The sequence below is a fragment of the Pristiophorus japonicus genome, chromosome 2, assembly GCF_044704955.1.
Source record: "Pristiophorus japonicus isolate sPriJap1 chromosome 2, sPriJap1.hap1, whole genome shotgun sequence".
NCBI classification, from domain to species: domain Eukaryota; kingdom Metazoa; phylum Chordata; class Chondrichthyes; family Pristiophoridae; genus Pristiophorus; species Pristiophorus japonicus.
Genome location: NC_091978.1, coordinates 296,641,458 through 296,654,737, shown reverse-complemented (window position 1 = coordinate 296,654,737; position 13,280 = coordinate 296,641,458). Strand labels below are relative to the sequence as shown.

General features: G+C 44.3%; 1 protein-coding gene across 3 annotated transcripts in view; it reads right to left on the bottom strand.

Moving 5' to 3' along the window:
• The window catches only part of gtf2e2 (general transcription factor IIE, polypeptide 2, beta), a 244,217-nt gene that overhangs the window by 139,758 nt on the left and 91,179 nt on the right, over positions 1–13,280 (bottom strand). For 2 of the 3 annotated variants that reach the window (XM_070865079.1, XM_070865064.1), the window contains exon 4: positions 5,865–5,972. The exons of the other annotated variant lie outside the window; for it this stretch is intronic. In XM_070865079.1, the coding sequence (XP_070721180.1) occupies positions 5,865–5,972 (108 nt within the window). The remainder of the gene's footprint in view (positions 1–5,864; positions 5,973–13,280) is intronic. 3 annotated transcript variants of the gene reach the window in all.

The window sequence follows — 13,280 nt, the reverse complement described above, 5'->3', positions numbered from 1 at the left end:
CTCCCTGCACCTTGGGCAAGTTTGCTATTCGCAAGAACCCTAAAGCCCTCTCACTCTGTGCCTCCCCGGTCATAGGGAAAGTTATAAAGTCCATCCTGCATGCATAAAGGGCTTCAGTCACCTGTCGAATGCAGCAATGTGTGGCATGCTGAGAGATGCAGCAAATGTCGCCAGCTGAAGCCTGAAAGGAGCCCAATGCATAGAAGGAAAGGGCCGCAGTAAGCTTAACCTCAACAGGCAGCACGGTCCTGATGGTGCTAGTAGGCTGCAGATCTCCCTTAATCAGCTGGATTTTCTCACTGATGACCTCCTTTCGGAAGCACAGCCTTCTAATGCACGTGTTATCGGACAAGTCCAGGTATGATCGCTTATCCCCGTAAATGCGTTGGGTGCAAGGTCTCCTCCTCCTCAGCAGTCTGCCATCTCTTTGATTGGGTACAATGAACCTTCTCCCATCTCTATTCTGCAGCATGTGAGTAGTCATCAATACTGGTTGAGAAATTACAGGCCCCATCACTATAAATCTGTATTCAAAATTCTTAAATTGTCCTCAACAAACATAATATAAACTCGAAATTGACCACAATGTGATTAGGTGATTAACAAGATTCTAAAACACCCTTAAAATCACTCACAAATTACGTCAATGCTCCCATCAACTTGAAGCAGCCTTTTACAAAATGACATTCATACTGCCGGGTTACGGTCAGGTGAGTGCAGCTTTTCTTGAGCATCTTTTTGGGCGAGAGATCATTTGGCCGCAATATGGGCTAAATGGCGAAAGTAGCGCTCGGCGATAATCTGGGTGATATTTGGACGTTAGTTTCCATTATAAACAGTATTCTGGGCCTTGCACGAGTGATAAAGTCGGATTTTATTTTTAAAAACAGGCCGGGCGATTCAGCTGATTTCTGTATGCCAAAAGTTCCGCCGGCGATAAATGGGCGCTAAGCAGCCAGTAGTTTACATTTCCCATCAAAAATGGGCGATAAACTGAACCTCGGTGGTTGTATGGGCGCTAAATGGGCAAATATGTGCTGAAAATGACCTACCTCATTTCCCAGAACCAGATTCTGAAATGCCTCCTTCCTCATTGGGCCGGAAACATACTGATCAAGAAAGTTCTCCTGAACACACTTCAGAAATTCTTCTCCCTCTCTGTCCTTTACACTAATATCCCATTCTATGGGCTCAATTTTCCCAGGAGCTGCCACGTTTTTTTTGGAGTATGTAGCTTTTTTTTTTTTTTGAGTAACTTAAAAATTGCAAATTTCCTCATTAAACTTGCTACAGTGCAAGTGAGTTAGTTAGGTTTTTTCTAGTTTAGTTTATTCTCTCCAAAAGGGGGCGTGATAAGGCACTTACTTCTGGCCATAGAAGCAAATTTGGTCAGCTGAAAGTTACTCCAAACTAACTTAGGCCAGTGTATGTGGCCACTTTTTTTAGGCACAGAAAAACCTTACCTACATTTAAGAAATCAGCACAGGTAGCCAGAGATGGCTGGACAGGGCGGGGGGGGGGGGGGGGGGGCGGTGGGGGAGGAAGGCGAGTTAGAGGATTCTAAAGCACTAAAGACCTTCACAACATCAGCACATCACAACATCTTCAGCAAACGCTGCACAACATCATCACAAATAAATGAAAGATAAATCAGCGACTGATTTATAGAGCAGTCCTACCTTGCCGACTGCAGAGCGCACCGGCTAGCCCTCCCGCCAAGGCTAGGGGCGGCAGGCACGCATGACTGTAAGGGTGAGGGATTTTTACTCTTTACAGTTGTCCCTAAATGTTGCCTGGTCCTAATGGAACATGATTTAGTTTTAATGCAAAATATCTTTTATTGGATATTTTACAGTGCACTTCAACGACAATAACAACATCAAAGAAAGGCTGCACCCATCCCTCACCCATATCTCAGCGAAAGAGCACTTCCTCATAGGATCGGTGATGGTGGTGTGAGGGAGGTTGGGGGCTCAGCTTGGGTCTCACCGGTGGCTGGTGCGTGGATTGAAGTGGGAGTGGCATTTGAGTATCCGGTCTTTGTGCCCTTATTGCAGAAGCCAGCTCCCTCATGGCATCTGCCATCGTTTGCACACCCTCTGAAATGCCCACTCTCACTTTCCGTCTCCGTGCTGAGATTTCACCTGACAGTGTCGCTACCTCATCACGCACCCCACTGACGGCCGCCACGAGTGATCTTGTGAGGGCATTGGTCTCCTCACCTAATGACAGAACCTCATTAACCTCTGCTGAGGGCTGCATCTCAGGAGAGACTGGTCTGCTTCTCCTTCCCCTCACCGTGGGTCTGCCTAGTGGCACCCCTCCAGTGTGAGGTGCAGGCTGGGACGGTGGAGCCCTGGGTGTTCCAACCTGCATTCCATCACCACCACTGGAACCCATGACCTGGGAAGGTGTGAACCCATGGAATGTTGCCGAGGAGCTCATGGAGGTTTCTGGCAGTGTGATGCCCTGTACTATGGCCTGATCCATATCGCGGTCAGCATTCTCCCATGAACACATTTCTATGGACCCCTCCTGCCCCCACCCGCCTTGGTCTGGAGCGCACGCATCTGGATCTTCTGATGGATCTTCAGGATGTTGAGGAGTGTCTTCTTCTTCTACAAAATACAACAGAACAGTCAAATGGTCAGCAGCACAGGAGGTGGCATGAGTAGTCTGGCATAGCAGGCCAGTCAGCAGGTTGATTTGAAGGGCGACTATGCATTTTAATGACTCGCCCTCACCCTCGCGTGTGGATCCAGCTTGTGCAGAGCTGATTCTTTTTCTGCCGGTGCGACTCAGCAAGGCAGCAACCCTCTGTTCCAGGGGTGACAGTTGGTGCAGATTTGGCGGCTCTCCTCCTGTTCTAAGTCTTTCCCTTTTATTGTGGGCTAATTTCTTCTGCAAAGATGAAAATCTTAATTTTCACACATGGTGCGCTTCTGATGGGTGGGACACATACAGATGGTCACATCTTCAATTGCAATTCAATTTAAAGATGAAGATATTACTTACACTCACTACTTGACCAACGTCCTGCCATTTCTTCTTGCACTGACTTCCAGATCTTGCGGTACTGACCCCTGCGGAGTATTCTTCTGCAACTAGGTTCCATCTTCTTCTCATTTCCTTAGGTGAAACTTTTGACAGACCACTCTTGCTGATATCCAGTTCCAGCCATTTCTCCTCAATTACAGTCACTAGTTTCTCCACTTCCTCATGGAGAAAATTCTTTGTTCTTGTTGCATGCTTTTGCGCCATTCGTGTATTGAACTTACTCAGGTAATGTTCAAAAATCACACTTCTCACCTTTCTTCCACCTATCCAACACTCTTTTCCACTCCCTCAGCCACACAAAAATCAGTATTTAAACCATACCTTTATAGATGGTCCACTACCAATGATACTGAGGAAGTTCTCCCTTTAATTGGCTGATTGCCAAGCTTCCCGCTGCACTGCGCATGCGTGCACGGAGAAACGCCACGTTCAAACAGACACGCGTCCCCCTGCTGGCACTCCACAAGATGCTGAGCCCAAGCCCCGCCCCCCCTGCCGGCCGCGCTAGCTCCGCCCCCCGCAGCGCCATGCCGATGGATCCGGACAACGGGGGAGCAGTCAAAGTGGAAAATAAATTTTTGCCGCTTTTCTTGGCTTATAAAGTCAGCGTGCCACCCTTAACTGCACCGCTCTAGGCAGCTGGGGAAATTTGGGCCCTATATTAGGATACTTGAAGTCCTCCATTATCACTATTCTATAGTTCTTGCATCTCTCTGTAATTTCTCTGCAAATTTGCTCCTCCGTATTTTTCTCACTAGTTAGTTGGTGGCCTATAGAATACACCTAATAGTGTAATGGCACCTCTATTATTTCTTAACTCTAACCAAATAGATTCTGTCCTTGACCCCTCCAGAACATCCTCTCTCTCCAGCACGAACATTCTCCTTAACCAATCTTTCTTTCCCTATGTTTCCTGAACACCCTGTATCCAGGAATTTTTAATATCCAATCCTGCCCTTTTTTGAGCCAGGTCTCAGTTATTGCCACATCACCATATTCACATGTAGCTATTTGTATCTGCAGCTCACCAACCTTGTTTACTATGCTTCCTTCCTTGTTGGACTGGAGAATCGATCAACCCCGATATTGATCGAGAAAATTCTCCTGAACACACATTAGAAATTCCTCTCCTTCCCTACCCTTAAGCACTTTGTTTTTCCCAGTCTGTATTAGGGTAATTAAAGTCTCCCAATATTACTACTCTATTTTTGTTGTACGCCTTTCAAATTCACTGAGAAATTTGCTCATCTTTCTCCTTCTCACTTTTTGGAGCTCTACAAAAAATATCCCAATGTAACAGCTCACCCTCTGTTTCTCAACTCAAGATTCAGCCCTAGAACCATCTAGTATATCCCTTTCTATTTAGAACTGTAGCATCATACTTAATCAATACTGTTACGTCCTTCCTCTTTTTCCTTCTCTAGGTGGGCATAGAGACATCGATAGATTAAGTGAGTGAGAAAAGCTGTGGCAGATGGAGTTCAATGTTGGGAAATAAAAGATAAACCACTTTGGACTCACGAAAGATAGATCAGAGTATTTTCTAAATGGTGAGTAGCTGAGAACTGTGGAGGAGCTGAGGAATTTAGAGGTCCAAATACAGAAATCACTAAAAGCTAGCAAACAGGTACAAAAACGAATTAAAAGGCTAATGAAATGTTGGCCTTTAGCTCAAGGTGTTGAAATACAAAGGAATTGAAGCTATGTCAGTAATATAAAGCGCTGGTTAGACCCCATTTAGAGTAAAGCGTTCAATTCTGTGCATCGCACCTCAGGATGGATTATACAGGTTGAACCTCCCTTATCCAGGACTCCCTTACCGGCACCATCCCTCATTCAGCACCATTCCTGGCCACCGGGTGGCACATGTGCAGAACTCCGACATGAAGAAATTGAAGTCCTTCCTCACTGCCGACTCCCGCAATCGCTGGCCTGACCTCGCAATCCACCGCCACCCCTCCACTCCCCCCCACGATCTCTCTGCCGCACTCCCAGCCGCAAACGAGCCAACCCCGATATCCCCTTGCTCAGTACCTGTACCATCCAATTTAACATGACCATCCCTCGTCCGGCAAAATCCCTTATCCTGCACAGGTCAGGTCCTGAGGGGTTAAAGAGAGGTTCAACCTGTATTGGCCTTGAAGAGGCTGCAGTTCAGATTCAGCAAGGGCCAAGTGTGTTAAATTAGGACAGGTTACATAGACTGGTCTTGTATTCCCTTGATTATAGAAGATTAAGGGGTGATCTAATCTAATTTAAATTATTAAAGGATTTGATAGGTTAGATAGAGAAAAAACATTTCTTCTGATGGGGGCGTCCAGAACTAGGAGCATAATCTTAAAATTACAGCTAGACCATTCAGAAGTAATGTCATGAAGCATTCCTGTTCCTACATTCAACCCCACTCCAGAGTATGAACACATCTTTCGAATGAGACGATAAACCAAGGCTCCATATGCCCTCTCAAGTAAAAGATCACATCTCATTATTTGAAGCAGGATCTCCTGGCCAACATTTATCCTTCAATCAACATCACTAAGAGAGATATTTATTGGTTATGCACAAATTGGATGCTGGATTTCCCGACATTATAACACTTCAAAAAGTACTTAATTGGCTGTAAATTGCTTTGAAGTCAGGAAAGGTGTTACATAAATTCAAGTTCTTTTTTCTTTCTGTGCACAATGTTCAACGATACACTTAGCTAGAATGATAAGGATCCTGTTCTCCTTCTTCTATCCATTCTGAAGAATACTAATGTCTTTTGTTGGATGGCTGTCAAGTAATGATTAAACAACGGTCCTCACCTCAGTCATCAACCATTGTTTCTGTCTCATGCCGATATCCAGGAGTTTAGTCTCATCCAGAATTTCATCCAGTGTCAGTGGATGGGTATCTCCACGTTGGTGGCGGGTCTGCACAAAAATGTAAACTTAAACTAGATACAAGTACATAAAATTTACAACATGCAACAGGCCATTTGGCCCAATAAGTCTGAGTCAGCATTTACCCTCCATGCGAAAAAATAGTCTTAATCACAATCCTCTTAGGAAGAGTGATCATAGCATGGTAGAATTTCAAATTCAATTTGAGGGTGAGAAAGCTCGGTCTCAAACTAGTGCCCTCAACTTAATTACAAAGGTATGAAGGCAGAGTTGGTTAAAGTGGACTGGAAAATAGATTAAAGAGTAAGACTGTAGAAATGCAGTGACAAACATTTATGGAGATATTTCATAACTCTCAGTAAAGATATATTCCAGTAAGAAAGACTCTAAGGGCTAGACTTTCCCGAGAGCCCCTCAACGCCCGATTGCCCTCCCAGAAAAACCGTCAACATTTTTCATAATAATAGTCGCCCAGTGAGAAAATGGATCTTGCACCAGTATTCTCGGCGGTTAAAGGCGAAACTAAGTGAAACGGGCAGTTCTTGAAATGTTTTAAAACGTTTATTCCAAGGCTGCAGTTGGGCCTAGGGCGGGAGGAAAACTTTTTTTAAAATTTCACAAAAAAGTTAAAAATCATGCCCAAGACTAAAGCTAATCACCATTTTTCAATTAAAAAATAAAGAACCTTTAATTTACCTTTCTTTGCAAAGTACTGACCTACCGCCCTGTTTAAGCTGCTTTCACAGGGCGGTTCCCTCAGCAGTCTGGACAGGCTTCCGTTGAGGCCAAACTTACGCCCTGGCAATTTTCTCGGTGGTGCATGTCGCCGGTTTACTCCGAGATTTGGGCAGTACCATTCAAAAAGTAAGGGGGAAACTTTCGCCAGGCAGTTGTACTGCTGAGAAAACATCCGAAAATGGAGGTGAAAGTCTAGCCCTAATAGAAGGATGAATCATCTGTGGCTAACCAAGGAAGTAAAGGATGGTATCAAATTGAAAACAAAGGCATACAATGTTACGAAGAATAGTGGAAGGCCAGAGGATTGGGATATTTTTAGAAACCAGCAAAGATGACTAAAAAAAATGGTAGAAGAAAAAATGCTTTTATACTCCATCCCCCTTGCAATAAAGGACAACATTCCATTTGCCTTCCTGATTACTTGCTGTACCTGCATCCCAATAATTGATAATCAAGGGGCTATTGGATGGATGGGACTTAAAACAATCACCATCACTATAGAAAAAGTACAAATGGGACTAAAGATGGACAAGTTCCCTGGACCTGATGGCTTGCATCTTAGGATCTTAAAAGAGGTGGCTGCAGAGATAGTGGACATATTGGTTGTGTTATGTAATGATGTGCGTATTGTCCCAGTACCGTAAATGTAATGTAAGCACTATGCCACACCACAGAGGGCACTGTGGTGGGAAACCTGGTAGTACCTGCACAACAAGGGCTATATAAGGCTGACCACCACACCGGAGAGGCACTCTGGAGCTGAACAATAAAGGACGACGGTCACAGCAGTTAGAATCACACCAGACCATGTGGAGTCAGTGATTTATGTGCTACATACACCACAGGTTGTAATCCACTAAAATTCCCTGGATTCTGGAGAGGTCCCAGCGGACTGGAAAACCGCAAATGTAATGCCCCTATTTAAGAAAGGAGGGACACAGAAAGCAGGAAACTATAGACCAGTTATCTTAACACCCGTTATTGGGAAAATGCTGGAGTCCAAATTAAGGAAGTTGTAGCAGGACACTTAGAAAATCAAAATGCAGTCAGAGTCAGCATGGTTTTATGAAAGGGAAATCATGCTTGACAAATTTGAGTATGTAACGAGCAGGGTAGATCAAAGGGAACCAGTAGATGCCGTGTATTTGGATTTCCAGAAAGCATTTGATAGGGTGCCACATAAAAAGTTACTGTACAAGATACGAGCTTATGGGATTGATGGCAATATATTAGCGTGGCTAGAAGATTCGCTAACCAACAGAAAACAAAGAGTCGGGATAAATGGGTCATTTTTAGGTTGGCAAACAGTGACTAGTGGGGTGCCACAGGGATCAGTGCTGGGGCCTCAACTATTTACAATCTATATTAATCACTTGGATGAAGGAACCAAGTGTAATGTAGCCAAGTTTGCTGATGATACAAAGATGGATGGGAAAGCAAATTGTGAGGAGGACACAAAAAATCTGCAAAGGGACAGGCTAAGTGAGTTGGCAAAAATTTGGCAGATGGAGTATAATGTGGGAAAATGTGAGATTATCCACTTTGGCAGAAATAGTAGATAAAACAAATTATAATTTAAATGGAGAGAAACTACAAAATGCTGCACTACAGAAGGACCTGGGGGTCCTTGTGCATGAAACACAAAAAGTGAGTATGCAGGTACAGCAAGTACTCAGGAAGGCAAATGGAATGTTGTCCTTTATTGCAAGGGGGATGGAGTATAAAAGCAGAGAAGTCCTGCTTCAACTGTACAAGGTATTGGTGAGGCCACACCTAGAGTACTGCATACAGGTTTTGGTCTCCTTATTTAAGGCAGGATATACTTGCATTGGAGGCAGTTCAGAGAAGGTTCACTTGGTTGATTCCAAAGATGAGGGGGTTGACTTATGAAGAAAGGATGAGCAGGTTGGGCCTCTACTCATAGGAGTTTAGAAGAATGAGAGGTGATCTTATTGAAACATATAAGATACTAAGGGGGTTTGACAAGGTAGATGCAGAGAGGATGTTTCCACTCATGGGGGAATCCAGAACTAGGCGGCATAGTTTAAGAATAAGGGGTCGCCCATTTAGAACTGAGATGAGGAAGAATTTCTTCTCTCTAAGAGTTGTAAATCTGTGGAATTCTCTGCCCCAGAGAGCTGTGGAGGCGCAGTCATTGAACATATTTAAAGGTGGAGATAGACAGATTTTTGAGCGATAAGGATGTGAAGGGTTATGGGGAGCGAGCAGGGAAATGGAGCTGAGCCCAAGATCAGATCAGCCATAATCTTATCAAATGGCCTACTCCTGCTCCAAATTGTTATGTTCTTAAGTACTATCTGTTTTGTGACCCACAGTTGAGGCTCTGGAATTCACTTGTCAAAAGTGGGATAATGTTTATTCAGCAATAATCCAGCGCAGTATCGACGGGCCAAATGGCCGCCATCTGTGCTGTACTATTCTATGATTCTAACCTGTTCATCAATGCTCAGTTTCAGTTCCATCAGGACCACTTGGCTACAGACCACATTGTAGCCTTGGCCCAAATATGGATGCGAGCTGAGTTCACGGTAACTGCCCTTGACATCATGACAGTATTCGACCGAGTGTGGCATGGAGAAGTCCTTGTCAAACTGAAGTCAAAGGGGCTCGGTGCAAACTCTGCTGTGACTAGAATCATATTGGCACAAAGGAAGATGGTGTGGTTGTTGGAGGCCAATCATCTCAGTCCTAAGACATCACAACAACAAGACAGCACAGAAGGCGTCCAATATGCGGCGCATTATTGCTGAATAAACATAACTTTATAGCACTTTTACAACTCCTTCCATCACTTTTGCTGATGATTAAGAGTAGGCTGGTAGGCAGTAATTGACTCTGTTTCACTCCACAGATGCTGCCTGACCTGCTGAGATTTCCAGCATTTTGTTTTTATTTGCAGTATTTTGCTTTTGTATTAACAATTAACCTGCTTGGATTTGTCATTCTTTTTGTGAACAGGATAGGGTTGGGCAATTTTCCACATTGTCATGTAGTAGCCAAGTGTTGCAACTACACTGGCACAGTGGATAGTTGTGGAGCACAGGTCTTCAGCACGATAGCAGGATATTGTCAGGGCCCATAGCCTTTTCTGTGTCCAAAGCACAGTTCCTCAGGCCAGCATCCTATGCCCAACTATCTTCAGCTGCTTCATCAAAAAAAACAGAAGTGGTGAGTTTACTGATGATTGCAGTGTTCAGCTCCATTCACAGTTTCCCAGATAATGAGTGTCCATGCCTGTAAGCAGCAAGACCTCCATTTGCACCACACAAGTACCAGGCAATAATCATCTCCAACAAATGCCTAACTACCTCTCCTTGACAGTCAATGGCATTACCATTGCTGCTGCCCATACAATGGGAGTCACCATTGACCAGAAACTGGACCAGCCACAGATCAGAAGCTGAGTATTCTGTGGTGAATAGCTTACTTCCTGGCTCCCTAAATCCTCTCCACTAACTACAAAGTACAAATTAGAGTGTGATGGAATGTTTTCCACTTGCCTGGATGTGTGCAGCTGGAACAACACCCAAGAAGCTTGATACTATCCAGGATATGCAGTCCGCATGATTGTCACCCCAACCATCAGTTTAAACATCCACTCCCTCAATCACCAGCATATCGTGACCGCTGTGTGTTATATCTACATAATGTACTGCAGCAAGTAGCCAAGGCTTCTTTGGCAGCTCCTTCCAAACTCATGACCTCCACCGCCTAGAAGGTCAAAGGCAACAGGTACATAAGTACACCTCCAAATCACAAACTATCCCAATTTGGACACTGTTTTGTCAGAGTCATTGGATCAAAAGCCTGGAACTCCCTACCCATCATCATTTTGGGAGTACCTTCACCAACTTCTCAAGGGCAGCCTTGGCTCAGTGGTAGCACTCTCACCAGGAAGTCAAAAGGTCATGGAACTCAAAAAGGACATTGGCTGTGATTTTGCTGACCTTAGCAGGTCTGTGTCGGTGACCGGTCCCGATCCCACTGCTGGCTCCATCCCGGCCTCTGAAATTCATTTCGCGCGATTGGACTTATAAAGCCCCAGTGCGTTTCCCGGCCAATCACAGGAAGCAGGTCTGGTGACGTCATTTGATGACGGGTCATCAGCCGGTTTCCTTAAAGGGACTGGGACCAACTTTATTTTGACATTTGTACAGCAGTGAAGTGCTGCAAACATTGACAATGACTGCAGAGGTGCAGGGCTGCACCCAGGCTCGCCCACGACTCCCTCCATATCCTCTTCTCTTCCCATGGGCCAAAGGCACCTCTCCAGGAGATCAATGCAGCCTGGTTGTACATTGCAGAGGAGGGCACAAGCAGGGATGTGGTCGGGACAACCTGGGAGCAGTGCCGCAAACATTTCAATGATCTCAGTAGATCACGAAACCTTAGTACAAAGCCACATTCAAGCTCATCCTGCTGTGCCTCTCATCACATCCCCATCGCTCTGCCGTCCCTACCCTACTCCTGCACATTCTTACTCACACCAACTTGCCTTGCACCTCCACTCATCCCTCTCACTCTATCTATATTATCACATCCCCATCTCAATAGCCACCCCTCATACTCACCCTCATCCTAGTCCAATCATACCAACTAATATGCAAGGGTTGGGTGTTTTAGTCAATGTTCATGTAAAGTTTCTGTTAATGTGCTGTCAAACATTGAAACCTTTTTTTTTCAACATTTTGCCTTCTTGGACAGATTTGAGTGCACCTTTGGAAGTGGCTTAGTGAGTTGCAGTGAATATTGAGACATAACGGTACCCCCGCAATACTGATGAGTGTGAATGGAATGGCTTGGACATTGTAGGGATGCATTATTATTGTTGGTGTGGGGTGGTGCCAACCTGGCGCATCATGTGGCAGCCAGGATGTACCACGTCAAGTGAAGTAAATGTGGCCATGGTGAGGCCACCCCTGGCAGCAATGTGGTCGGGTGCTCAAGCCCTCTGTCCTGTGCAGCATCAGGTGACTATGGAGAAGGTTGGTGTTGCTGTTGGTGCTGCTAATATTGAGACCATGAGAGTTTCGAGGGCACCCATGCTGATGGAATAGGTGGCAGCTGAAGTAGAGATGACAGAAGTGATCTGTCAATAGTGGGAGAGGTAATGAGGTCAGATCGGATGGAGACTTGTGTAAAGATTTGCAGCATCCTGAATCTGTAGTGGAAATGCAGTTTAGAAAACTTCTCAATAGCTTTGACTTGGCATGTGAAACTGCCAACTCGTCAACTGATTCAATGGCCACAGAGCAAATATCCCTTCCACCTGGTTTCCTACACAAAAGATGACAAGGTAAAAGGCATACCTATAGGGCATGAACATTTACAGCAGATACTGATTAAATATTTGTTTGATCTAAACTTGGCAAATGTACAGACTAAACATTTATCTGAGCCTAGGTCGTTCTCGGCATCTAATGTTTCTTTCTTCTGCCAATAAAACAACCTTATTTATTGTGGACATTTTAATCACCAGTAAGGAGAAAAAGATGGCCATAATTGTCAGAAACACATTAACACTGCAGTCTAATTGCCACTTTTCTCTTTCAGCTATTGTACTCGAGTCCACCTGGAACTTGTATAAATTCATAAACCCTTCTTTTTCTCGATATTACAATACCTTCTCTGCAGTGCATAATACACACTCCCAAATATATCTAAACTCAAAGGGCTAGACTTTTCCGAGAGCCCCTCAAAACCCGATTGCCCGCCCAGAAAAACCGCTAATGTTTGGTAAGTACTTTTAAGCACTTTAAGTTAAAACTAATCGCCCGGCGAGAAAATGGGTCTTGCACCATTATTCTCGGTGGTTAAGGGGAAACTAAGTAAAACGGGCAGTTTAAAAAAAATTTCGTCCAAGGCTGTGGTTGGGCCTAAAAAAAAGTTAAAAAACATTCCTAAGACACTTTTACACATATTCACCATTTAAATTTTTTTTTTAAATAACTAAAGAACCTTTAAAAATTTTTAAATAAATAAAGAACCTTTAACTTTGAAGAGTACTGACCTACCGCCCTGTTTAAGCTGCTTTCACAGGGCGGTTCCCTTGGCGACCTGGACGGACTAAGACAAAACTTACGCTCTGGCGATTTTCTCGGCGGTTTGGTCCCAGTGCGTGTTTTCAGATTTGGGCAATAACATTGAAAAACAAAAAGGGGAATCTTTCGCTGGGCAGAAAAACAGCTGTACTGCCGAGAAAATCGCTGTGAACCCGCCGAAAATGAAAGGAAAGGTATCCCATAGGATGTTGCAGGTGATATCAGATGAATCAACAATATCATATTATGCTATATGTGATAATTTCTATATGATAGTACGGTTTGAGGTAATAGAACCAATAGATGAAGATTTATAATATGAAGATCCAGTTGTTGTGGTCCATGTTGGAACCAATAAACAACATATAGAAGAATAGGGAGGAGGTCCTGTAAGGGAATATCAAGAGCTCAAAACTAAATTAAAAATCAGCACTCCGAGGTTATAATCTCAGGATTATTATCTGAGCTACGTGCTGATTGGCAAAGGGATAGACAGATCAGGAAGGTGAATGCATGGTTGAAGGAGTAATGTGGGAAG